General features: G+C 40.3%; 3 protein-coding genes across 3 annotated transcripts; all 3 read right to left on the bottom strand.

Annotated features, from left to right (window-relative positions):
• On the bottom strand, positions 1–27,765 carry LOC131786929 (ATP-binding cassette sub-family C member 4-like). The gene is made up of 7 exons (XM_066162372.1): positions 27,695–27,765; positions 6,798–7,338; positions 5,989–6,371; positions 4,002–5,350; positions 2,899–3,469; positions 1,332–1,468; positions 1–878 (listed from the first exon to the last, which is right to left on the bottom strand). The coding sequence occupies exons 2-7, from the start codon at positions 7,326–7,328 to the stop codon at positions 1–3; spliced, it is 3,849 nt and encodes a 1,282-aa protein (XP_066018469.1). The 5' UTR covers positions 7,329–7,338; positions 27,695–27,765.
• LOC136279023 (ATP-binding cassette sub-family C member 4-like) lies at positions 19,458–24,685 on the bottom strand. Its single transcript, XM_066162368.1, has 4 exons — positions 24,239–24,685; positions 23,427–23,809; positions 21,437–22,785; positions 19,458–20,903 (listed from the first exon to the last, which is right to left on the bottom strand). Exons 1-4 carry the CDS (start codon positions 24,683–24,685, stop codon positions 20,170–20,172), a joined length of 2,913 nt encoding a protein of 970 aa, XP_066018465.1. The 3' UTR covers positions 19,458–20,169.
• LOC136279024 (ATP-binding cassette sub-family C member 4-like) lies at positions 19,618–20,145 on the bottom strand. The gene has a single exon (XM_066162369.1). The coding sequence runs from the start codon at positions 20,143–20,145 to the stop codon at positions 19,618–19,620; it is 528 nt and encodes a 175-aa protein (XP_066018466.1).

Genomic DNA, 27,765 nt, shown 5'->3' with positions numbered 1-27,765 from the left:
TTATAGAGCAGTAGGAACATTAGTGACACACTCAAATTTGTCAAATCCTTTAACTTTTCCATCCTTCAAGACTAAAACCTTCTGGCAGTCTTTTATCGTGTTCAAACGATGAGCTATAGTGATGACAGTGGACTCCTTCAGTTTGTCCCGCACCACATTCCAAATCGTCTGCTCTGTGTCTGGGTCAACATGCGCAGTTGGCTCGTCTAAGACGACGATTTTACTTCGCTGTAGCAGCACACGAGCCAAGCAAATCAACTGCCGCTCTCCCACACTGACATTAGCACCATGTTCCAGCAGTTCGTGATCCAGCTTGGCATCTAGTCTCTCGACAAAATCTTTCAGTTGCACATCTTCTAAAGCCTGCCATAAAGCAGCATCTTGAAACTTGTCAAAAATGTCGAGATTTTTTCTCAGTGATCCACTAAAAAGAACAGGACTTTGGCCAAGAACTGAGATACCTCGTCGAGCTTGTTGGAGTCCTATCTCTTTAATTGGAACATCGTCGATGATTATCTCTCCATCAGCATCAGGCATGCGCATAAGAGCTGCTACAAAAGATGACTTCCCAGCTCCTGTACGGCCGGCAACTCCGATCTTTGCTCCTCCTTTGATGCTAATATTGATGTTCTTCAGTACTTGAGGTCCCCCCGGATAGTACGTCAATGATACATCTCTCAACATAATACTTCCTCTACGAGGCCAGTCTTTTGGGGGTATTCGTTCTTCCTCGTATCCAGGCTCACGGTCAAGTTTGGTATAGGTCATAACTCGCTCAACTGATGTCATGTAATTTTCCACTTCAGAGGTTTTTCTAACAGCATATTGAGTCTCGGTCAGAGTTTGGATGACGTAAACAAGAGCGAGACCAGCGTACGCTGAAAAAGAATTGGGCCTTGAATTTATAAATTCCGGACTAGTTTTCTCTTGATAGCTCAAAGGATATACGAAAACTTAACAAGGCTAGGTTACTTAGTCTGGTCCAGGCAGTCTCTTTATGGGAGGGAATAAATAACGTGTCTTTTTTATGTCTTTCTTAGTGTTGTTGTTTTGACTCCGAGCTAAGTAGGTGCAGAGGAGTTATCAATACAAGTGTCCCGTTTTGAATCATAAAACCCACTTGAAAGTTTACTCAGCACTTAAGCCACCTGAGAGACTCTTACGTTTCTGTCGTGCTTATAAAACACCCGTTGATAATAAGAGTGCAATATTTTCAGAGCATTTTCACACCTATTTTATTAGTCAGTAGTTCATGCTGTGTTAATACACGACTATATAAATTCGTACTTTACATAGAAAGACTAAAACGATAGTAAGAATCTTGAGCTTACCGGCATCTTGAGATACCAAGATTGCAGCCAGAGCAACTGCACCGACTAACAAGGAAGCGAGACAGTCCAAACGTGCACCGAGCCACCTACCGCTGGCCATCACCATAACGTACGCTTGATTATGAATATCTTGATATCTGAGGAGACGAGTTTTTATCACAATATGTTTCAATAATGGAGTAATTTTTTTACTTCACTGTCGAAATAAATCGGAATCTGTAAACTTTTTATTACTTTGGTTCGTGATTGGTCCAGCAAATTCGCGCAAAACTAACCGCCCATCGGTCGTGCGTGTTTTCCCGCGCTCAATTCCTCTGTTACTAATTGTGATCTTTCCTTTGGTTCTGGCTGGTTTGTTGTTATTCAATTGTATTTTCTTTTTAAGATAATCACTCCAAAGAAAATTCTACGCAGATTACATCGGGTCTGCACATTGAAGTGAGACCAGTGTCTTCTTTGGCCTGACAATGTAACGGAGTTCTTCAACAAATTCACTATTACAGTTACATGTTGTTTACTAAGTATAACAGTTATCAGAAGGAGAAGACGAATGGCACTTGCCTGTATTTCCTGTTAAACTAATGATGGTAATAGGACTGAGTGGAAAGCAATTCGGTCCGTAACTAATTGATTAACAATAGCAGACGACTGCAAAGCGGGAGTCTGATTTTTTAATCACGAGTGTGATTAAAGACGGAATTGGACGACAAGAAGTTCTCTTACCAATAAATTATAACTATAACAAAATTAGAGAAAGAAACTAAACATCACTTATACGTTTTCATAAAAAAAAATTCGTCGAAATGTGTGACAACAGCGCGCGGATACACTTACACGCAGGCATGAATTGTCAACTGTCCTATTACACAGTCCAATTACAAGCATGACACTCTGTGCTATTAGTGCTCAAATCGGGCTGGCGAAAACCAATAAAGTTCGATAAATTTGTTAGAGTTTTGATTAATCATTGAATTTCCACATTACGCGATCTTGTTGATTGACCTTTCATATTAAGGGGCTGTTGAAATCCTATCAGATTCCAATTCCACCCGACCCCCATCCCCTCAGAAAAATCTTAGTCCCCAAAAAGCATCTGTAAGCTGTCTTCTGGCTAATTGTCCGAAAGATTGCTTCCGTAACCACATCTCAGTCTTAAGTATGCTATACTCGTCAAAATGAAGGGGGAGCCTTTAGAGCCGAATCTGTTTACGATATGGATACTTTTCCACATCTTGATTGACCGTTCATATTATGGGTCTGTTAAAATCCTATCAGAAGGGCGAAAACCACAGAGAGCAATTACTATAGTCTTAACACGGGTAATGCCCTTCGTGTGTATTTTGGATAGCTTCGTTTCGCGACCGTGTCTCGTATACAGAAGGTCCACTTGCTAAACAGTGTTTCAGCACACATCAGGTATGATAAGAAAAGAAGCGTGATGCAATTGCGTGTAATGGCAGTCAATGAAAAATAAATAGCTCACAGAAAATGAGCAATTATGACTCATTTGTGACCTGTGCATTTATTGGCTCTGGCACCACACACTGCATCAATGTCTTCAACATACCTGTAAAGTGTATCCACAAAATCTGTCTGTTTTCCTCTCGTACGAATCGTGTCCAGTCCTATTAGGGTCTCCGAAAAATGAGCGAACACGGGGCTTCGGGATATCGACTCTAACCTCTTTAGTTCTCTGGCAGTCTTCAAGTAATAATTGGATAGAAAAACGACCAGCACGGAAATTGGAACAACAAGAAACACCAGCCAAACATTTGTGGCAGCTGTTACCAGAATTAGGGCAGATATCTCCAAGAGCCTCTGCATTGCCGCCAGGAATGTTTTGGGTAACAACTCATCTACGCAGCCAATATCATTGGAGAAGCGATTTAGGATTCTTCCCACTGGATTAGAGTCAAAGAACAGGACAGGTGCCCGTAAAATGGCCACAACCATTTTATCGTGAAGACGCTCAGAGCACTTCAGACAAACATGAAAGAGTCCATAAGCTCGAACGATAATAAATATAAAACACGCGCCAACCAGACAGGCGAAGACAGATAGATAAGTCTTGTTCTTCTGATCCTCTTGGTTTAGTTTTGCAAGAAACGAGAGCCACAAATCTGGAGCAGCTATGATGGCTGAAAGAGATAAGATCAAGAGGTGGTGGTTGAAAGGTATTTCTTTCTGATCAGTTAGTTAAACATTGTAAGATTTGTTGGGCCTAGACACAACTTGCCCGGGTTAGCTATTTAACTTGTATCTTGGGAATGTTTATGTAAGCACCACAATATAACAGAATAGATGAAACAGTCAACCATATTTCACTTAAAAATTGTTAGAAAACTGCATTTGGTCTCCGAAAATTAGTTACAAACGAGTTTTTTTTTTTATCTTTTTCAGGCAAATGGAGGCAAGGCAAGTCAAACGCGAGGAGCATGACACCAGTTCTTCCTTTCGCGCGTGACTCGCCATTCACTCGCGCTTGCCTCGCGCTTGTATGAGCAAGTGAGATTTCGGGAACATGGTCAAAATTTTGTGCAGTGTCTCTTAACTCTGCCATCTAAACTAAAACCAAAAGGGTAGCTATTGTGAAGTGATTTAGAAAAGGTTGCTGTATTCCCTTTCAGGGCCTGACCCAATGTTTCTACGTCACTCTAACAATAAGTTTACCTTGAGTAATGAGACTTAAACCAACCATTCCAGTTATCATCAAAGGATGTGCTCCACTTCTGAAATAGTCCCAATAAAGCTTGGATGTCACAACTCCGATTGTACGATCCTCCTTTGCTATCTCCAAACTCCTCGCCTCATTGGGCCGAGCATGTATTTTCTGGCATTTTTCAGCGTCATGGTGTTTCTTTGTATTCTCCCAGGCAAAGGTATCAGATAAGTCTTTTCTATCCTTCAGAGCTGCTTTATAGAGCGGGTCAACAGTTGAATTGATTACACCTTTTTCGTGCAGCTCAGTAAAGCGTCCCTTGTCGAGGACACGCCCTTTGTACAACACTATCACTTGATCAGCATTTTCCATGTGCTGTTGCTGATGAGAGGCTAACAGAACGATTTTATCGCCTAGTAGATCTTTGATGCACTTGTTAAAGATGTGTTGGCCAACTTTAAAATCAACAGCACTCAGTGGATCATCCAGTAGATAAATATCTCCGTCAGCATAAACTGCACGAGCTAAACTTACTCTCGCCTGTTGTCCTCCACTAAGAACCTCACCGCGTTCTCCAACAACTGTTTGGTCACCATTAGGTAACCGCTGAAAGTCTTCTTTTAGAGCGCAGACGTCGATTATTCTTTCGAACTTGGACTCCTCGAAGGGTTGACCAAACAGAATATTTTCTTTTACCGTTCCCGAGAACACCCAAGCAGTCTGAGGCAAGTAAATGACAGAACCTTGACAATCAATAATCCCACTGGTGTTCAAAACTTCACCAGCGATCGCTGAGAGCAGAGTAGACTTACCACTTCCAACCGGGCCAGTGATGACTGTTAAACTCTTTGAAGGTGCAAAAAAGTTGATATCCTGAAGAATGAATTCATCTTCACGATGCGTTTTTGCGAAGCTTAAATTTGACACACATAGTATAGTAGGCCCTAATTCTGTTGCTTGACGAGAGAGGGAGACATTCTCCGTATTTTTCTCTTCTTTTTTCAAATAACTGCGACTTTGGTTACTTGGGGTACTCCTCGCTTTTCGTTGGGGCTCGTTGCTTTTATCACTCTCAGAGGCTTCCAACATATTTTCCAAAAGAAGAAATTCTTCGATTCTCCCGAGTGAAACGTAGGCGTCATACGTTGCCATTAAACCAGATGTCATATCTATCATGCCACTCGATTTTAAAACACCCATAAACGACAACAGCATAAAAACATTGGCGGGCGTGAGGGTGTAGCCTGTAAGTACCATAGTAATTACTGACACCAGGGTGGCTAGTGGCGTTGCACTGATTGACAAGGCATCGATACTTGACTGAATGGCTGTCCTCTTCGAAATGACGCTAATTTCATTTCTGACGATAAAAGTTGATCATACGTTATGTGGGTATTCTATCGTACCAACTCTTCGTCAGTGTTCTATTTAATTTGAAATATTAACGAGATGAGCCGGCGGGAAGCGCACCCTTTCTCATCGTTCACTTCTTTGTTTAAGTGCGTCCTTCGCGACCCTACGACAGCGCATGAAAAATAATACTAACTGAAGACAAGTTAGACTCAATGAGATGTTCTACCTATAATAATGAACAATTATTCTCTTTAGGGTGGAAATCTCGCGCGAGTCTCTCGAAGATGAATTGCAAGGGATATTCGAAGTTTGAGCAATCATTTAGGGCGCTCATTCCACACTCTCTACTCAGTATATCCTGATATTATTTAACCAAGCAGCCAATCCTCCGGTTATCAAATGGGTTACATGAGACACTTATTCTTTGTGAAGAGAGGCATTGTGATTGGCTCAAGCAGCAGTCTAAAGGTTCTTTTGTTCGGGGGCAAGGGCATGTTTAAACTGCCTAGCTTACGAGCTCTCAGAGGAGACAAAACAGATTTGTGGTTATCTATTTCCCAGTTTTGAATAATTTGGGTCAACAATTACGGAAATGAACGAACCGAGTTGTTTGAGCCTACTTCTAAAAATGATAATTTACCTTACCTTCTTACATGTTTTATCTCTCGTCCATATTCCTCCTCCCACGCATGCGTTTTGACCGCGCGGATCCCGGAAACTACTTGATTCATTAGGGAGATTCGCTGATCCGATACTGTAGCTGTGCGCAGACGCAGCTTAGCATTGGCATAAGACAAGACGGCAAGGTATGGCATGAGAATACACAGGAGGAACACACCCATAACAGCCTGCCAACCAATCAAATTGTAGATAAGGAATATTGCCCCTATATATGCAGAAACTGCGAAAACGGCTAAGGCAAAAAACTTGACTGTCTCTTCTTCCATTCTTTTAACATCATTGGATATCAGGTCAAATAAGCGTCCTGCAGTAAATTTCAGTAACGTCTGCTTGCTGAGTAGAAGCGTCTGAAAGAGAGTACAGATTAGACATTAAAGAAGAAGGATGTTCCATAAACCATCTGATTTTAATCTCTGGCATAAAGATATTCGTGGCTGCGTCTCGAGACAAGAGTAATTAAGTCTCTACTAAATTCTCTTCTAGTTTGTTAAAAGAGCGACAACTCAGACGCCATTTTGAATCTCGCTCAAAAGCACAGCCGAATACATTATGGTTTCTCTAGCCTACTTCCCGTTAACTGCAGGCTAAATAACTGTTTGCTTCTTTGATTTTTTTGTTGATGAGCAGGATTGCAAAGATTTCTGGAAAAAAATCATTCTGTATCGAATAGATAAATGCGTTCCAGTTTGTTCGGCTTAATTTGGGGTGTTTAGGGTATTAGAAAAATCGGTTGAAAAAAAAATGTATAGAATACTCTTTTGGATCGTGCCTACCTTTTGGTACACCAGTCCCCTCAGGGCGCTTCCTATTTTTATCCCCAATGTTTCACATCTGTAGTCTTGCTGGTGCATACCAAGACCACCGATCAAACCATTGAGACACATAGCGAACGCGCAGGTGTAGAGTTGATAACTATTCTCTGCCTCAGTTGACATAAGCTTAGAAACAAGATATCCGAGAAACAGTGGAAAGAGAAGGCGAGAAGTTGTAGACAATATATTCCCCGTCAAAATGATGGTAACATCTTTGGCAGACAGCATATCAAACACGCTTTTCCAAAGTTTGGGCCTTTTCCCATTCACCTTGCAATGACGTTTCTCGCTTTCCCAGCTTTTTCGAAGCCTGTCGGTAACAAAATGGCCAGAGTTCTCCTCTGACAAGGGTAAAAAGTCATTTTGATCCAAAGGTCTTTGACTGCCCTTCTTTAAGACTCCGTTCATCCAACGGAAAAAAAGAGAAGACGCAAAACTAACTTTTTTATCGTCATCACCAGAGATTCTCCTGTAACCGCCTTTTGGTGCCATCACTTGAGACCTACAAAATACTTAGCCATCATTAGCATGTTCAACGCAATGGTCAAATGTCTTCGCGTGTTTTTTCAGGATTTCAGAACCAACTTTCTCTTTAGGAGTTGTAAACTTACAGAAAATCCAATAAGTCACGGCGTTTTGTAGAACCCCATGATTTTTATATAGCCTAGAATGATATAGCTTACAACAAAATGGTAAATAATAAGCTTTGTGCTCGGAGAGTTTCGAGTTTTCCTTTCTCTACTTTTTATGAACGTTTAACTTTTTTTGGCATAGTTTGCGTGACAGCAGTTGCTACCCTTGTTTTTGTTTAAAATTTTGCGCGGGAGATTTGCGCCCCAATATTGATCCCCTTGCTTAGGTGAGCCTTGTGAGTTCCAGGCTCCCTCTAGATAGAAACCAAATAACGGGTAAACAATATCTTGCAATAATCTCAGGAAGCGGCATGGAACCAACTTTTCATTCCGAATGGAGTTTCCACAATTTTTGCCATCCCGCTTTCCTTCTTGTCTCCTCTACGCAAGAACTTGTCGGATACATGACAAACTTATTAGTCACAAAAATATATCAATAGTTGTAACTAATCACACACGAGATCTTGAGACCTGAGGAACCACAGACACCGAATGGTTTCATTGGTCGCGAAGCCAGTTTTTTTTAAAAACAGTTTCAAAACACTCTCTGTCATATCAAAGACGAACTTGAATAATTGCTATTCCTTTGTATGGAGAGCCAAAACCAGTTCGAGAGTATTCCACAAAATGATCAACATGTAATAACAATTTCAATCATTTGTCCTAGAAAATGAGAAGATCACAATGTCACAAATAAAGTCCAAACAAACGATTTTGGGTAATAGAGAGTACCTTGCACGGTGACAGAAGAATCAGTAAAAGTTGGAGTGGAGGGGGACAATGGGACGGAGAACTGAGGACGGGAGAGGGCGGGAAGCGGGAACTATCTGAGGGCGGAAAGCGGGAGCAGAAATAAAAAAGGCACTCGTTTGTTGTTTATTGCTGCTTATAATCCAGTCAAAAACCAGTTCTTAGCAAATTTTTTTGACTTCCATTTAACAAGGCGAAAAATAAAATTTCATAAGCAAGAAAATGTAATTTTTTTTTCAGACTAAAAATAACAGCACAATACTGGTAAAAATTGGATACCTATCGAAGTCGATTGCGTGATAGGTCATGAATGAACTTACCAGTATGTCACGAAATGTAACAGTCGAAATTCTCGAGCCAACAAAGCGCCAGACGATCGATGTCCCTGTACAATAAGACAGATGTCGAATTTTGAAACGAGAGGATCACAAAATTTCCCAAGAGCCCTGTCTTCACCACGCTGAATAAAAGGGGACTTGTTTTGAAAGTTTTGAAAGCACATTTTCAAAATAAGTTTTAAAACTCTGAGAAAAGAAAAGAAGTTGAAAACGGAGCTTTTCGAAAACGCTATGACTAGATGCCTGACAGCCGGACACGCTCCCAAGAAGATGAAATGCACGGCAGTCGCAGAATTTTTCACAGAATTCCCACCGAAATTAAGGTTCTTTCAAACTTCCTAGGAATATCAGATGTTTGCTTAGAAATGTTACGGGATTCCAAAAATTAACTTGGTTTTTTTGGTGGACAATTTCTTCGAGCTTGTGCACACTACAATATTATTACTCAGTTGTTGACGCTCCTGATCAGACTGCCACGGGCACGGTCTCGAAAAGGCCCGGCAGTCGGAGATTTTCTCCAAATTTAAGTGCCACTAGATGGTTCCTTAAAACCTCTGAAGAGTATTAGAGTCATTGTTTAGAAATGTCAAGCGATTCCAAAAATGAACAGGGCTTTTTAGTAAACAAATTCTCCGAGCTAGTAAAAACGACAACATCAATGCTCTTTCAATTTTTAAGCTCTTGAGACTTAACATCTAAAGATTAAGCTTTTTTTTTGGTTTAGAAATAAATTGGTAATGTTGTCTGGAAATTTTGTCCAATGAAGAATGGACCACAACATAACTTTAATTAATGGTTCATATTGAAATTTTCGACTTTAGTTGTTATCTGAATGGTTCCGCGCCATAGATTCTTTCGTTCTAAATAAGTTTGACAAATCGTTCATTAAAAGTCTGAAGTCCTGCTCAAAGTTTTCTAAGAGTGGAGTAAACTGGACCTTAATTTCAATCGCACTTAGCTTGACTTGCACTGATTCTGGACTCTTAACTTCGCATAAGAATAATTTACAACAAAAACGTTCCTCAAAAGTGACATAAGCCTCCAGAAGAATCACTACTTTCCACGGGAGGGATTATAACTCACCGTACGCTTTTCCTAAGGTTTCTCCGTTATACCATAGACGTCATTGTACTCCCTTTTGCTGGGATGCATTTTGAGAGTGAAGTATATTCAATGCACAAACACAGAAACTAAGCACCTTGAAGACCTGTAACTTTCAGCGCTAATTCATCCCTTTGATTAATGCCTGCGACGAAAATTTTTATTATGGCGAGGGGTCTTCAACAAAAATGTTAATGACTATGATAAACTTACCAAGAGCAAGCCAACTTTGTAGGCTCCGCATTTAACCTTGGATGCATTTAAAAGATCCCTCTTTGCTTGCTATGATATAAATGACAGCACTGTCTTAATTGTTAGCGGTCGAATGAAGTTACGAATGAATTTATGACCTTAACGTCGGTTTGATATTGAATATAAAATCTTTACAAGTGAGCTACGCACACAATTACGAGCAATTTATCATTTGATCACTGAGTTCAGCTGTATGTAATCAAACCAGCAATGCACCATGTCACGCATCGGCGCTGTCGTCAACAAAATGATGCAAATTAATGGTGAGATGATCATTGTAGATTATTTTAAGGTTTTGCTTGATGTTTTATAGACGAAAAAGGGAACTTTTGGGAGAGATTGTTCAGTGGCTAACCCCATGCTTTTTCTAAAATACAACTGGAATCCCAAAGGCAATCGATCGTTTTTACTATTGATGTATTTATCAGAGAACTGCACCAGTATTGGACTTTAATGAAAATTGTCACCAATATTGTCGAAGAGACAAAAGATGTACTCAACCATGTACCTTCGTGATCATCTCTAATGCATTCTGATCAAATGAGAACAGCACAAGTTATTCCTCTCTTTAAAATCTTGTGACTCATTTCTGTTTACTAATAATAGACCAATTTCTGTTTTTTTTTACTGTTCGAATGTAGCATGATCCCAGTGATCTCGAATCAAAAATCCTGGTCTGGATCATCCCAAAGGAATGCATCCCTATATTCTATAGAGAATTGTTTATACTCGTATGATTATTTTTTCAATTTGGGCTTTCCCGATATGTTGGAGGTAGCTACCTCATGGTATGTCTAAGTTGGTCTATTAAATAGAGAATAATATATGGCGCGCGTAGATATGGAATTTCTCTTCGAGTGTTCAACTCGATAGCTCACGAGTGAGCGCAGCGAACGAGTGAGATGTCGAGTTAAACACTCAAACACAATAGTTGAACACTTAAACACAATAACCCTTTACTGACGAGAAAAGCCGACTTCATTAATGAATGAAAATAAAGGAATCGATAAATCCCCAAATAACAATAGTAAAGTGCGTTGGCACTAACTCTTAAGATGGAAAAATGCGTTGAATCATGATTACAAAAACAACAATGGTCGTAATTTTTAATTTACCAAATTCTCATTTATTGACTTTGTCCTTACCGACAAAAGAAGTCTTTCAGGTAAACGGCCAATATCGGCCAGTGGCAAATCTTCCAGTTGTCGATTTTCATTCTCAGCCGAAAGAAATGCTGACACCAAAGTCACTGAATACGTAACTTTCGGTTTTTCTTCTATTATATTGGTTTTCTTTATCTTCTAGGAAAGTTTGAACCTCGTTGTCTGTCAGCGATACGGATTTTTTTTTGTTTTCGCCGCCATAATTCAAGAAAGCTCCGACAAACAACTAGTCGAGAAAACTTTGCCGTTCATTCATCAACCTGACCGAGTGGCGCCAAGGGCGAGTGACGTGTCAGCAGCTGATTAAATATCAACACACGTGAAAAAATACGATATTTTTTCACGTGTGTTGCTACGGCTTTTCTCGGGGCCGGAAATCCCTGTAAAACACCACAGTTTATGTGATAAATAGAGAATAATACATGGACGCGCGTAGATATGGAGTTACTCTTCGAGTGTTTACCTCGATAGCTCACGAATGAGCGCAGCGAACGAGTGAGATGTCAAATTAAACACGAGACCATGTATTATTTTGTTTATCATATAAACACAATAGCCCTTGACTGACAAGAAAAGCCGACTTCATTAATAAATAAAAATAAATGAATCGACAATCCCCAAAGAACACTCGTAAAGTGCGTTGGCGCTAACTTTTAAGATGGAAAAATGCGTTGAATCATGATTACAAAAACAATCAAAGTGCTCTGTGAGCAAGCTCGTGAGTTGACACATGATTTTTTGGATTATGTTTAATGTTACCTGATTTAGGGAATTTTGTGATTGATTGTCATATCTAGAGTACGAGCAGTGGTTCAGTGTTCGCTAATGTAGCAAAGAAACAAAGTAACGTTGGGATAAGAAGGCATTACAATTGAAATGATCATGCTATTGCATTTGACAAGGGTGGATGATGTCATTTGTTTTAAACGTATATCATTTCTGTTTCTGGCTCAAAAGAAAAGGTTGGAAGTAAATGTGGATGAAAAGTGAAATTTACTGTCTATCAATGTAAATATTAGAAAATCAAGGCAATACTGTCTTAATGAAAACATTAACGATACCCTCTTTATCAAATGAGACAAACGGGAACGAGTTTTGAGTAATATACCTATGCCAAGACTACCATCGTCATTTTGGATCTCCGCCTGGGTAGATTTTAGTCACGTGCCAGGCAACGTATAATCAATAACAAGATAGAATTTCCTTTCAGGCCTATTTATCAATTTTGTGGTGTATAACTTTCGCATTTTAGTACGTAATATGTATTTTGAACCTTCAAATTGTCTTGAAACTTAAAAGAAATTGTTCTTTAAAAATTCACTGAAAATCGGTAGCTAAAATTATTTGTTTAGGTGTTATTTGATTTTAACTTGTAATTTCGTTAGTCGCCGGCATCTTTTGTTGCTTCACACAGGAAAAACACACGATACAAACCGTAATGAGCGATTTTGTCATCAATCTCACGCCGTAACAGAAAAAGCATTGAACATCTATAAACTCCGAGCGCTTCACAGTAAGTAATATTTTTAATGAATCTTCGGATTGTTTCAAGTTCAAGGATTGTAAACTACAATTTTATGAAAAACGAAGGTTGTTCTGTTATTTCGGTGTGAATCCTTGCATGCCTGCCAGTCGCTGGCGCCGCTTGTTGAAACTAAAACAAAAAAAAACTCTTTTAAGATTATCATTGGCTTCTTTGTCACCCCACTACTATTCTTAGCAACAAAGGTCGCATTTCGTTTCTCACCAAAAATTATCAAATGCACTCAAAAGCCTAAAATCGAAAAAAAGTTTACAGGAATCGACCAATCGAGCGAGCGAGCGTATCTACAACTCGCTCTTGCGCATGCGCGCAATTCACAAGTTAAAAATGGTCGTAATTTTTAATTTACCAAATTCTCATTTATTGACTTTGTCCTTACCGACAGAAGAAGTCTTTCAGGTAAACGGCCAAAATCGGCCAGTGGCAAATCTTCCAGTTGTCGATTTTCATTCTTAGCCGAAAGAAATACCAACACCAAAGCCACTGAATACGTAACTTTCCGTTTTTCTTTTAGTATATTGGTTTTCTTCCCCTTATGGAAAAGTTGGAACCTCAATGTCTGTCAGCAATACGTATTCTTTAGCGTTTTAGCCGTCATATTTCGAGGAAACTCTGACAAGCAACTTGTATCGAGAATCGTGACGGCTTTGCCGTTGATTCATTAATCTGACCGGTTGGCACCAAAGGTGAGTGACGTGTCCACAGCTGATTGGCTATATTAACACACGTGAAGAAATACGATATTTTACACGTGTGTTGTTACGGCCTCTCACAGAGCTGGAAATCCCTGTATAACACCGCAGTTTATATGATAAATACCTGTTTACGTGAGGACTGGGTTAAAGTTAGTCCATCTTGAGACGTTTACATGGCAAGTTGTGACCTGACAGGATTATCCTTTTCGAGATTTTTTTTCAATGATCCGCTAAAAAGAACAGGACTTCGGTCAAGAAACGATGCTACAGAAAACTCCGTTGGGAAAATAATGGATATCAAACGCGACAGAATAAGCTTCCGATTCAACGACACTTCAATTCACCGAAGCGATGTAAATTTTAAGTCGATCAATTCAAAGCTTCAACATCTCCCTTTGGCAACTCCCTGGGCATTTTAACTCTTGAAGATTGTTTCGTTTACTTGCCAATTTTTTGGTAAAAGGCAAGATTAGTGACAGTGACTTTCTTGAGGACCTCTTCTTCTGAGCCATCTGCTCGCGAAAGTGAACTTTTAACCTTAAAACAACTCCATATCAAAAGATATAACAGGTTTATTCCGCTAAAAAGACTTGACAGTTCCGGTTCAAATTTCCCATCTTCACCCCCGGGCAGGAAAGACAATCATATATCCGAACAGAGGGTGGAGATCACATAAGAAAATATGGCGCAGGCGCAAGATCATTTTTTAAAAGGTGGGAAGTGAGAAGGAAAATCTTGTACGATTTTAAGTGTCTAGAGATGTTTTAAATAAGTTACCAAAGAGAAAGTATGTGATCTGCACACTATGGAAGAACGCTAGGATTACCATTGTTGAAGTCTTAAATATAATAACTGTCCTAAATGTAATAAAGTCCTAAATATAAAAACATTTGGTCCTAAATGTAATAAAGTCCCAAATGTAATAGCGTTTGATTCTAAATGAAATAGACCTCTAATGCAATCGTTTAACTACGCTAGTGTATCATTGTTATAGCAGACATCCACATAGAGAAGTTTTAAAGTGACAGCTTTTGCACCAAAGAATCCTCTGACCAATATTCATGGCATATTGCGGGTCGCTGATATTAATCTGCGTCTTTTTATTTGCTGAAGACGAAAGTTGAGAAGCATTGGCTACAAAACCCTAAACTGATGTGCTTTTGGCATCAAATTGACAGACGCAAAAACAATGAGAACGCTAACCAATACCTCTCTTTATAACATTGGCTGAGACTCTAGCGCAACAGATTTTGACGATATACTTGTGTGATCAGTGCTGAGAGTTTATTTTTTTGCGTTTTTAAGGACTGAGACGAAGTCTGAGTCCAAAAAATGTAGAAAAAGAACGAGGCTAATATCCAGTCATCTTGACCGAACAAGCTTGATCAAGAGAGTTTATGTTCTGTTGACTTAAACATTAAAGGATTCGTTGTGTAGTGAAAGATTTCGCTTTGATAAGAATCAAGAATGACTTGTTTATTTCGAGAGCCGAGAGTGAAAGCCAACTTTTTTTGTAGCACAATAAACCCAAGAGGGTCGTTTAATTTTTGCTATGTATTTGCCGACATTTACGAACTTTGTGAGTTTTCTTGCGCAGTATCAATGCGGGGAATCCCGAGCGGGCGAGGGTGGGCTCATCTTGCCCGCTCAGGTATCCAATCAGAACACAGGATTCACTTCATCTTGCCCACGCGCGCTGCTAGCTATATGAGTTTTCTTGCGCAGTATCAATGCGGGGAATCCCGAGCGGGCGAGGGTGGGCTCATCTTGCCCGCTCAGGTATCCAATCAGAACACAGGATTCACTTCATCTTGCCCACGCGCGCTGCTAGCTATATGATAAAGTGACTTACAGAGCTAGATATCTACTGACCAATAATATCTTATCCTATTTCACGATCACAGGTCTCGACATGTTAATTTTTTTCCACGAAAGAGTCAAATTGAACTCTTGAGCTACAGCGTTCAACGCATGATGGTCAGTTGATGGTCTAATGAACCATTCGTTTTTAACCCGTGAATTGCGCGCATGCGCAAGAGCGAGTTGTAGATACGATGTGGGGAATGGCACTCGCTCGCTCGCTCGCTCGATGGTCGATTCCTGTAAACTTTTTTTGCGATTTTAGGCTTTTGAGTGCATTTAGTAATTTTTGGCGAGCAATAAACGAACGAAATGGCGACCTTTGTTGCTAAGAATAGTGGTGGGAAGACAAAGAAGCCAATCATAATCTTAAAATAATTTTTTTTTCGTTTTAGTTTCAACAAGCGGCGCCAGCGACTGGCAGGCGTGCAAGGATTCACACCGAAATAACAGAACAACCTTCGTTTTTCATAAAATTGTAGTTTACAATCCTCGAACTTGAAAAACAATCCGAAGATTCATTGAAAATATCACTTACTGCGAAGCGCTCGGAGTTTACAGATGTTCAAAAGCTTTTTCTGTTACGGCGTGAGATTGAGGACAAAATCGATCATTGCGTTTCGTATCGTGTGTTTTTCCTGTGTGAAACAACAGAAGATGCCGGCGACTAACGAAATTATAAGTTAACACGAAAATCAAATAACACCTAAACAAACTATTTTAGCGACCGATTTTCAATGAATTTTTAAAGAACAATTTTCTTTTAAGTTTCAAGACAATTTGAAGGTTCAAAATACATATTACGTACTAAAATGCTAAAGTTATATACCACAAAATTGATGAATAGGCCTGAAATGAAATTCTATCTTGTTATTGATTATACGTTGCCTGGCACGTGACTAAAATCTACCCAGGCGGAGATCCAAAATGACGGTGGCAGTCTTGGCTTAGTTATATCACTCAAAACTCGTTCCCGTTTGTCTCATTTAATAAAGAGGGAATCGTTAATGTTTTTATTAAGAAAGTGTTGCCTGATTTTCTAATATTTACAATGATAGACAGTAAATTTCACTTTTCACCCACATTTACTTCCAACCTTTTCTTTTGAGCCAGAAACAGAAATGATATACGTTTAATACACATGACATCATCCACCCTTGTCAAATGCAATAGCATGATCATTTCAATTGTAATGCCTTCTTATCCCAACGTCGCTTTGTTTCTTTGCTACATTAGCGAACACTGAACAACTGCTCGTACTCTAGATATGACAATCAATCACAAAATTCCCTAAACCAGATAACATTAAACATAATCCCAAAAATCAGGTGTCAATTCACGAGTTTGCTCAAAGTGCACTTTGATTTTCCTTTAGCCCCTTAAGACGGGTGCATCAGTTCCCGAACCGAAATATCGGGAAAACATATATACCACGGTCAATCTCAAGTTTTTATTTCATTTTTTGTCTTCACCCCTCCTCCCCTCCGTGAGGGGAGAAAATGAATAGATAAATAATTAATAAATAAAAAAAGAAAGCGGAACAGTTTCCACTAGTAGTCATATGGTTCATGAACTGATAACCAAGGTGGAGTGAAGCCATATCCCAGGTTCAAAATTGAATTAATCAAGATAGTCATTCTTAAATATGAACTCAAATGCTTCATTAAAATCGATTGAAGCTGAATAACATTGATGCGCAAAATTTCAGTAACATTACTGACAATAATACTTTTCTTTTGGATTAAAATGTGACACAGCGGAATCATTCAAACTGCTGTAAAATGGTGCATCACTACTAACGACTTTAACACGTACGATTACATCAACAATAGTATCATCAGTTGTAGTCAATTTCTTTTCCAAAAACTCCTAATGACTACGTACCAGTCGAGTTCATCCACTTGAACTTCCAGCCAAGCTTTAGCCCACTTTGGAATGGAAATGATTTTCTTCAGCTCGATCAATAGACCGCTTGAACCATACTTTTTTAAAAGGCTTCGAACGCTGATTAAACAAGACTTCAATCCATCAGAAACGTGAAGCCTTGGTAGAAATCGTTTCAGACAGTGCACCAGCGCCCTGAATCGTGTATTAACTTTGCGTAATGTTTGGCATGTGTGGCATGCATTACCAGCAAACAGGATGGCCGATGACGCTAACACTGTTTCTAAGATTTTTTCTAGAACTTCATTGGGAAGATTCCAATGTGACATTCGTCATCTCCTCTCGTTGCAAATAAGTCGATGTGTACATCTGAAACAAACTAAACCTTCATCAGCTTATCACCATCATTGGCTATACCATTGTCGACTTCATTATGCAATTCAGACTCCGTCTCGTTTGTTCGACTTCCATGAGTAAGTTCCCTTAGCTATATCTATAGCAATGTCCGTGTCGAGACCAATGCCGACGATACTGTCAGGTCTACTTTTTGCGTAAGTGTCACCCGTTTCAAAATCAACGACGTCCTGCTCTATATGCACTCATTTGCATAATCCTCGAAATTTTTTGCTCGGTTTTGGCTCCTATGTTTAAAATCTCTCTCGCTGTCATGTTTCCGGGGTGTCACGCAACGTCCATTTTACAGTGGTTCTGTTTAGTAATAGATCTCAGATAAAGTCATAATGTGGTAAGAACAGAAAAACCGGTACACTAGGCGCAGGCGCACACTAGGCGCAGGCGCACACTAGGCGCAGGCGCACACTAGGCGCAGGCGAGCGTGTCACTGATGTTCCAACTGCTCTAAGACGTCCTCTTTGATATATTAATGAACAGACTCACCGTAAATTAGAATACATTTGTTTTATGTAATAAACAAAGCAATTTTTTTTTCATGTTGACGTTAGTTAGCCGTCTGTCTCCCAACTGGTCATGAGTAAAAAACCAATGGAGATTCCCTGGGAACGACTTACTAGCGCCACTTACAACCCATCGCAACGCACACTAGAAACAAGATAAGAAATTGTTCAGCAGTCTAGCTATGTCCAGATTTAGGGTCCTATATCAGAGAGTAACAGGTTGTCATGTCAACATTCACGTTTGACGTAAATTTAGATCTCCTCGGAGGAGCGTGTCATCATTTACGTTGACTATGAATTTAGATCTTCTCGGACAAGCGGAAAGAATGAGAGGAGTTGCAGGTCTACGAGATAGCAGTACAGATTGGTTAAAGTCTATGTGAGATAAATAACTCCATTACAGTCTCTCTCAAACATACTACCTCAAAGAGGAGTTCAAAGGCTCCAGGAGACGTGTCCGTGATCCCCGCCTCAAGGAATTAGTGGAGCCTGACATTTGGGAAGAGATGTAAATTATCTTGCTCTGCTAAAAGTAGACGATGACTACAGTCCCAAAGATAGATACGTAATAGTAAAAGTCTTTGATGGATCATAATCATTGATATATCTTGACTGTTTGGCCATCAGTTGATCATATTTTTATACAAGCGTTTTCTTTAAATGCCATCTTGTGTCTGCTGTTAATACGCTTATGGTTTACTCTTAATACTAGAGCTGACCCTTTCTAAGTTCATAGTCAACCGTTAATTTAGAGGTGCGTCACACACTGCTGGAAGGAGATGGCAAAGGGATAGTTCTCGCGTCCTAGAGCCTGTTCACATGAAGGTGGGGGACCCCAGGTAAGTCAGGTAACCCGCCTAAGTGGGGTAACCCGCCGAGGGTAACCTGCCTAAGCAGGCAGCCCGGTCTCTCGGGAAGGGTTGAAGGCCTAAATGTAATAATTGTCCTAACTTACATTGGCCTTATTTCTGTTGTCACGCGAAAAAGGGTTCGCCAATTTGCTAAGCGTTATAGTAACAACATCGATATTGAGTTGGTTTTTTCATCTTTTAAATAGCAATATGTTTGGTGTGGAAGACACTATCCGTCGTAAGCTCCGTACGTGTGTGGCTTACAGGTTTTTATGTGCGGACTGTAATACCTGCTATGTCAGCGAAACCTCTAAACATTTATCCACACGCGTACGTGAGCACTTGGTCAGTGATAGAACCTCTTACATTTTTGGACATCTACACAATTCTCCACAATGTCGCACTCTTTGTTCTGATGAGTGTTTTAACATCTTAGATCACGCTTCCACAAAATTTCAACTTAAAATCAAAGAAGCTACCCACAGAAACCTACTTGCTCGCGCCAGGTGTGCAGGTTTTTCTGTTGTCACCACATAATGACTCCATCTGTAATCTATTACCAAACAGACCCTCGGCAAAATGAACGTTGCGTGACACCCCGAAACATGAGAACGTGAGAGATTTTAAAGACGCATAGGAGTATATAGGAGCCAGAACTGAGCAAAAACATCAAATGTCATTCTTTTCCACGATGTGCAGAATTAGAGCTCTGGAAAAGATTGTAAACTGTATAATATCTTGAGCTCTGCAGGATCAAACCTGCGTGACATTCGAGGTATTTCAACCTTAGACGGCATCTCACTTCATGTTTATTATTGACTCGAATTTGTCAAATCCTTTAACTTTTCCATTCTTCAAGACTAAAACCTTCTGGCAGTCTTTTATCGTGTTCAAACGGTGAGCTATAGTGATGACAGTGGACTCCTTCAGTTTGTCCCGCACCACATTCCAAATCGTCTGCTCTGTGTCTGGGTCAACATGCGCAGTTGGCTCGTCCAAGACGACGATTTTACTTCTCTGTAGCAGCACACGAGCCAAGCAAATTAACTGCCGCTCTCCCACACTGACATTAGCGCCATGTTCCAGCAGCTCGTGATCCAGCTTGGCATCAAGTCTCTCGACAAAATCTCTCAGTTGCACATCTTCTAAAGCCTGCCATAAATCAGCATCTTGAAACTTGTCTAAAATGTCGAGATTTTTTCTCAATGATCCACTAAAAAGAACAGGACTTTGGCTAAGAATTGAGATACCTCGTTGAGCTTGTTGGAGTCCTATCTCTTTAATCGGAACATCGTCGATGATTATCTTTCCGTCAGCATCAGGCATGCGCGTAAGGGCTGCCACAAAAGATTACTTCCCAGCTCCCTTACGGCCGGCAACTCCGATCTTTGCTCCTCCTTTGATGCTAAGATTGATGTTCTTCAGCACTTGAGGTCCCCCCGGATAGTACGTCAATGATACATCTCTCAACACAATACTTCCTCTCCGAGGCCAGTCTTTTGGGGGCATTCGTTCTTCCTCATTCCTCACAAAATCTGTCTGTTTTCCTCTCGTACGAATCGTGTCCAGTCCTATCAGGGTCTCCGAAAGATGAGCGAACACTGGGCTTCGGGATATCGACTCTAACCTCTTGAGTTCTCTGGCAGTCTTCAAGTAATAATTGGATAGAAAAACGACCAGCACGGAAATTGGAAAAACAATTAACACCAGCCAAACGTTTGTGGCAGCTGTTACCAGAATTTGGGCAGATATCGCCAAGAGCCTCTGCATTGCCGCCAGGAATGTTTTGGGTAACAACTCATCTACGCAGCCAATATCATTGGAGAAGCGATTTAGGATTCTTCCCACTGGATTAGAGTCAAAGAACAGGACAGGTGCTTGTAAAATGGCCACAACCATTTTATCGTGAAGACGCTCAGCGCACTTTAGACAAACATGAAAGAATCCATAAGCCCTAACGATAGTAAGTATAAAACACGCGCTAACCAGACAGGCGAAGACAGATAGATAAGTCTTGTTATTCTGATCCTCTTGGTTTAGCCTTGCAAGAAACGAGAGCCACAAGTCTGGAGAAGCTATGATGGCTGAAAGAGATAAGATCAAGAGGTGGTGGTTGAAAGGTATTTCTTTATGATCATTTAGTTAAACATTGTAAGATTTATTGGGCCTAGACACAACTCGCCCGGGTTAGCTTTTTACGCTTGTATCTTGGGAATTTTTATGTAAGCACCACAATGTCATAGAATAGATGAAGCAGTCAACCATATTACACTTAAACATTGTTAGAAAACTGCATTTGGTCTCAGAAAATTAGTTAGAAACGAGTTTTTTTAAAATCTTTTTCAGGAAAATGGAGGCAAGTGCAAGGCAAAGGCGAGGAGCAAGACACCAGCTCTTCATTTGGCGCGTGGCTCGCCATTCACTCGTGCTTGCCTCGCGCTTGTACGAGCAAGTGAGATATCGGGAACATGGTCAAAATTTTGTGCAGTGTCTCTTTACTCTGCCATCTAAACTAAAACCAAAAGCATAGCTATTGTGAAGTGATTTAGAAAAGGTTGCTGTATTCCCTTTTAGTGCCTGAACCAAGGTTTCTACCTCACTCTAACAGTAAGTTTACCTTGAGTAATGAGACTTAAACCAACCATTCCAGTTATCATTAAAGGATGTGCTCCACTTCTGAAATAGTCCCAATAAAGCTTGGATGTCACAACTCCGATTGTACGATCCTCCTTTGCTATCTCCAAACTCCTCGCCTCATTGGGCCGAGCATGTATTTTCTGGCATTTTTCAGCATTATGGTGTTTCTTTGTATTCTCCCAGGCAAAGGTATCAGATAAGTCTTTTTTGTCCTTCAGAGCTGCTTTATAGGGTGGGTCAACAGTTGAATTGATTACACCTTTTTCGTGCAGCTCAGTAAAGCGTCCCTTGTCGAGGACACACCCTCTGTACAACACTATCACTTGATCAGCATTTTCCATGTGCTGTTGCTGATGAGAGGCTAACAGAACGATTTTATTGCCTAGTAGATCTTTGATGCACTTGTTAAAGATGTGTTGGCCAACTTTAGAGTCAACAGCACTCAGTGGATCATCCAGTAGATAAATATCTCCGTCAGCATAAACTGCACGAGCTAAATTTACTCTCGCCTGTTGTCCTCCACTGAGAACCTCACCGCGTTCTCCAACAACTGTTTGGTCACCATCAGGTAACCGCTGAAAGTCTTCTTTTAGAGCGCAGACGTCGATTATTCTTTCGAACTTGGACTCCTCGAAGGGTTGACCAAATAGAATATTTTCTTTTATCGTTCCCGAGAACACCCAAGCAGTCTGAGGCAAGTAAATGACAGAACCTTGATAATCAATCGTCCCACTGGTGTTCAAAACTTCACCAGCGATCGCTGAGAGCAGAGTAGACTTACCACTCCCAACCGGGCCAGTGATGACTGTTAAACTCTTTGAAGGTGCAAAGAAGTTGATATCCTGAAGAATAAATTCATCTTCATGATGCGTTTTTGCGAAGCTTAAATTTGACACACATAGTTTAGTTGGCCCTAATTCTGTTGGTTGACGAGAGAGGGGGACATTCTCCGTATTTTTCTCTTCTTTTTTCAAATAACCGCGACTTTGGTTACTTGGGGTACTTCTCGCTTTTTGTTGGGGCTCGTTGCTTTTATCACTCTCAGAGGCTTCCAACATATTTTCCAAAAGAAGAAATTCTTCGATTCTTCCGAGCGAAACGTTGGCGTCATACGTTGCCATTAAACCAGATGTCATATCCATCATGCCACTCGATTTTAAAACACCCATAAACGAAAACAGCATAAAAACATTGGCGGGCATGAGGGTGTAGCCTGTAAGTACCATAGTAATTACTGACACCAGGGTGGCCAGTGGCGTTGCACTGAATGACAAGGCATCGATACTTGACTGAATGGCTGTCCTCTTCGAAATGACGCTGATTTCATTTCTGAAGATAAAAGTTGATCATAAGTTATGTGGGCATTCTGTCGAACCCACTCGTCGTCAGTGTTCTATTTAATTTGAAATATTAACGAGGTGAGCCGGCGGGAAGCGCACCCTATCTCATCGTTCACTTGTTTGTTTAAGTGCGTCTTTCGCGACCCCACGACAGCGCATGAAAAATAATACTAACTGAAGACAAGTTAGACTCAATGAGATGTTCTACCTATAATAATGAACAATTACTCTTTCTCGGGCGGAAATCTCGCGCGAGTCTCTCGAAGATGAATTGCAAGGGATATTCGAAGTTTGACCAATCAGTGAGAGCGCTCATTCCACACTCTCTATTCAGTATATCCTGATATTATTTAACCAAGCAGCCAATCCTCCGGTTATCAAATGGGTTTCATGAGACGCTTATTCTTTAAGAGAAGCATTCTGATTGGCTCATGCAGCGGCCTATTGGTTCTTTTATTTGGGGGCGGGGGCATGTTTAAAACTGCCTAGCTTATAAAGCTCTCAGAGGAGACAAAACAGATTTGTGGTTATCTATTTCCCAGTTTTGAATAATTTGGGTCAACAATTACGGGAATGAATGAACCTAATTTTTTAAGCCTACTTCTGATTAAAGATGATAATTTACCTTACCTTCTTACATGTTTTATCTTTCGTCTATATTCGTCCTCCCACGCATGCGTTTTGACCGCGCGGATCCCGGAAACTACTTGATTGATTAGGGAGATTCGCTGATCCGACACTGTAGCTGTACACAGACGGAGCTTAGCATTGGCATAAGACAAGACGGCAAAGTATGGCATGAGAATACACAGGAGGAATACGCCCGTAAGAGCCTGCCAACCAATCAAATTGTAGATAAGGAATATTGCCCCTGCATAAGCAGGAACTGCGAAAACGGCTAAGACAAAAAACTTGACCGTGTCTTCTTCCATTCTTTTAACATCATTGGATATCAGGTCAAACAAGCGTCCTGCAGTAAATTTCAGTAACGTCTGCTTGCTGAGTAGAAGCGTCTGAAAGAGAGTACAGATTAGACATTAAAGAAGAAGAATGTTCCACAAACCATCTGATTTTAATCTCCGGCATAAAGATATTCGTGGCTGCGTTTCGAGACAAGAGTAATTAAGTCTCTACTAAATTCTCTTTAAGTTTGTTAAAAGAGCGACAACTCAGACGCCATTTTGAATCTCGCTCAAAAGCACGGCCGTATACGTTATGGTTTCTGTAGCCTACTTCCCGTTAACTGAAGGCTAAATAACTGTTTGCTTCTTTGATTTTTTTGTTGATGAGCAAGATTGCAAAGATTTCTGAAAAAAAATCATTATGTATCGGATAGATAAATGCGTTCCAGTTTGTTCGGCTTAATTTGGGGTATTTAGGGTATTAGAAAAATCGTTTGAGCCTTTGAAAAATGCATAGAATACTCTTTGGATCGTGGTTACCTTGTGGTATACCAATCCGTACAGGGCGCTTCCTATTTTGATCCTCAATGTTTCACATCTGTAGTCTTGCTGGTGCATACCAAGACCGCCGATCAAACCATTGAGACACATAGCTAACGCGCGGGCGTAGAGCTGATAAGTATTCTCTGCCTCAGTTGACATAAGCTTAGAAACAAGATATCCGAGAAACAGTGGAAAGAGAAGGCGAGAAGTTGTAGACAATATATTCCCCGTCAAAATGATGATAACATCTTTGGCAGACAGCATATCAAACACGCTTTTCCAAAGTTTTGGCCTTTTCCCATTCATCTTGCAATGACGTATCTCACTTTCCCAGCTTTTTCGAAGCTTGTCGGTGATAAAACGGCCAGAGTTCTCCTCTGACAAGGGTAAAAAGTCGTTTTGATCCAAAGGTCTTTGACTGCCCTTCTTAAAGACTCCGTTCATCCAACGGAAAAAAAGAGAAGATTCAAAACTGACTTTATTATCGTCATCACCAGAGATTATCCTGTAACCGCCTTCGGTGCCATCACTTGAGACCTACAAAATACTTAGCCATCATTAGCATGTTCAACGCAATGGTCAAATGTCTTCGCGTGTTGTTCCAGGATTTCAGAACCAACTTTCTCTTTAGGAGTTGTAAACTTACATAAAATCCAATAAGTCACGGTGTTTTGTAGAACCCCATGACTTTTATATAGCCTAGACTGATATAGCTTACAAAAAAATGGTAAATAACCGTCATTGAATGAGCTTTGTGCTCGGAGAGTGTCGAGTTTTCCTTTCTCTGCTTTTTATGAACGTTTAATTTTTTTTGGCATAGTTTGTGTGACAGCGGTTACTACCCTTGTTTTTGTTTAAAATTTGCGCGGAAAATTTGCACGCGGCCGGCCAAAATGGATCACCTTGCCTGGGTGAGCCTTGTGAGTTCCAGGCTCCCTCTAGATAGAAACCAAATAACGGGTAAACAATATCTTGCAATTATCTCAGGAAGCGGCATGGAACCAACTTTTCGTTCCGAATGGAGTTTTACACAATTTTTCGCCATCCCGCTTTCCTTCTTGTTTCCTCTAAGGAAGAACTTGTCGGATACATGACAAACTTATTAGTCACAAAAATAAATCAATAGTTGTAACTAATCACACACGAGATCTTGAGACCTGAGAAACCTCAGCCACCGAGTGGGTTTCATCGGTCACGAAGCCAGTTTTTTTAAAAACAGTTTGAAAACACTCTCTGTCATATCTAAGACTAATTTGAATAATTGCTATTCGTTTGTATGGAGAACCAAAGCCAGTTTGAGAGTATTCCACAAAATGATCAAGATGTAATAACAATTTCTATCATTAGTCCTTGAAAATGGCAAGATCACAATGTCACAAATAAAGTTCCAGCAAATGATATTGGGTAATACAGAGTATCTTGCACGGTGACAGAAGAATCAGTTACCTATGAGGGGGACAGGGGGGCGGGAGAATTGAGGGCGGGAGAGGGCGGGAAGCAGGAACTATCTGAGGGCGTAAAAGCGGGAGCAGAAATAAAAAAGGCACTCGTTTGTTGTTTATTACTGCTTATCGTCCAGTCAAAAACCAGTTCTTAGCAAGTTTTTTCGACTTCCATTTAACAAGGCGAAAAATAAAATTTCATAAGCAAGAAAATGTAATTTTTTTTTCAGACTACAAATAACAGCACAATACTGGTAAAAATTGAATACCTATCGAAGTCGATTGCGTGATAGGTCATGAATGAACTTACCAGTATGTCACGAAATGTAACAGTCGAAATTCTCGAGCCAATAAAGCGCCAGACGATCAATGTTCCTGTACAATAAGACAGATGTCGTATTTTGAAACGAGGGATCACAAAGTTTCCCAAGAGCCCTGTCTTCACCACGCTGAATAAAAAAGGACTTGTTCCGAAAGTTTTGAGAGCGCATTTTCAAAATCAATTTTAAAACTCTGATGACAGAAAACAAGTTGAAAACGGAGCTTTTCGAAAACGCTATGACTAAATGGCTGGCAGCCGGACACGGTCACAAGAAGACGAAATGCCCGGCGGTCGCAGAATTTTTCATAGAATTTCCACCGAAATTAAGGTTCTTTCAAACTTCCTAGGAATATCAGATGTTTGCTTAGAAGTGTTACGGAATTCCAAAAATTAACTTGGTCTTTTAGTGGACAATTTCTTCGAGCTTGTACACACTACAATATTATTACTCGGTTGTCGACGCTCCTGATCAGACTGCCGGGCACGGTCTCGAAAGGGCTAAATGCCTGGCAGTCGGAGATTTTCTCCAAATTGAAGTGCCACTAAATGGTTCCTTAAAACCTCTGAAGAGTATTAGAGTCATTGTTTAGAAATGTCAAGCGATTCCAAAAATGAACATGGCTTTTTAGTGGAAAAGTTCTTCGAGCTAGTAAAAACGACAACATCAATGCTGTGACAATTTTTTTGACGGTTCTTAAGACTAAGCTCTTGGTGCGCTCTTGATTAATGTCCATTCAAATCTGTCTGCCGCCGCTGACGCCGTCGTAGTGTGAGTGGAAAACATTCGTTCCGTTTTTATGTTTAGAAATAAATTGGTAATGTTGTCTGAAAATTTTGTCCAATGAAGAATGGACCGCAACATGACTTTAATTAATGGATCATATTGAAATTTTCGACTTCAGTTGACATCTGCATGGTTCCGCACCATAGATTCTTTCGTTCTAAATAGGTTTGAGAAATCGTTCATTAAAAGACTGAAGTCCTGCTCAAAGGTTTCTTGGATTGGAGGAAACTCGACCTTAATTTCAATCACACTTAGCTTGACTTGCACTGATCAGGGACTCTTAACCTCGTATAAGAGTAATTTAAAACAAAAACGTTCCTCAAAAGCGACATAAGCCTTCAGACGTATCGGTACTTTCCGTGGGAGCGATTATAACTTACCGTACGCTTTTCTTAAGGTTTCCCAGTCGTCAGTTGTTATCTGAATGGTTCCGCGCCATAGATTCTTTCGTCCTATATAAGTTTGACAAATCGTTCACTAAAAGTCTGAAGTCCTGCTCAAAGTTTTCGTGGAGTGGAGTAAACTGGACCTTAATTTCAATCGCACTTAGCTTGACTTGCACTGATCCGGGACTCTTAACCTCGCATAAGAATAATTTACAACAAAAACGTTCCTCAAAAGTGACATTAGCCTCCAGACGTATCACTACTTTCCATGGGAGCGATTATAACTCACCGTACGCTTTTCTTAAGGTTTCTCCGTCATACCATAGACGTCATTGTACTCCCTTTTGCTGCGATGCATTTTAAGTATGAAGTGCATTCAGTGTACAAACACAGAAACCAATCACCTTGAAGATCCGTAATTTTAAGCGCTAATTCATTCCTTTGATTAGTGCCTGCGACGATAATTTTCATTATGGCGAGGGGTCTTCAACGAAGAGTTAATGAATATGATAAACTTACCAAGAGCAAGCCAAGCTTGTAGGCTCCGCATTTAACCTTGGATGCGTTTAAGAGATCTCTCTTCGCTTGCT

The sequence above is a fragment of the Pocillopora verrucosa genome, chromosome 2 (genome assembly GCF_036669915.1).
Source record: "Pocillopora verrucosa isolate sample1 chromosome 2, ASM3666991v2, whole genome shotgun sequence".
NCBI lineage: Eukaryota > Metazoa > Cnidaria > Anthozoa > Scleractinia > Pocilloporidae > Pocillopora > Pocillopora verrucosa.
Note: the sequence above shows the minus strand (reverse complement) of the source record. Positions and strands in the feature narration are given on the sequence as shown.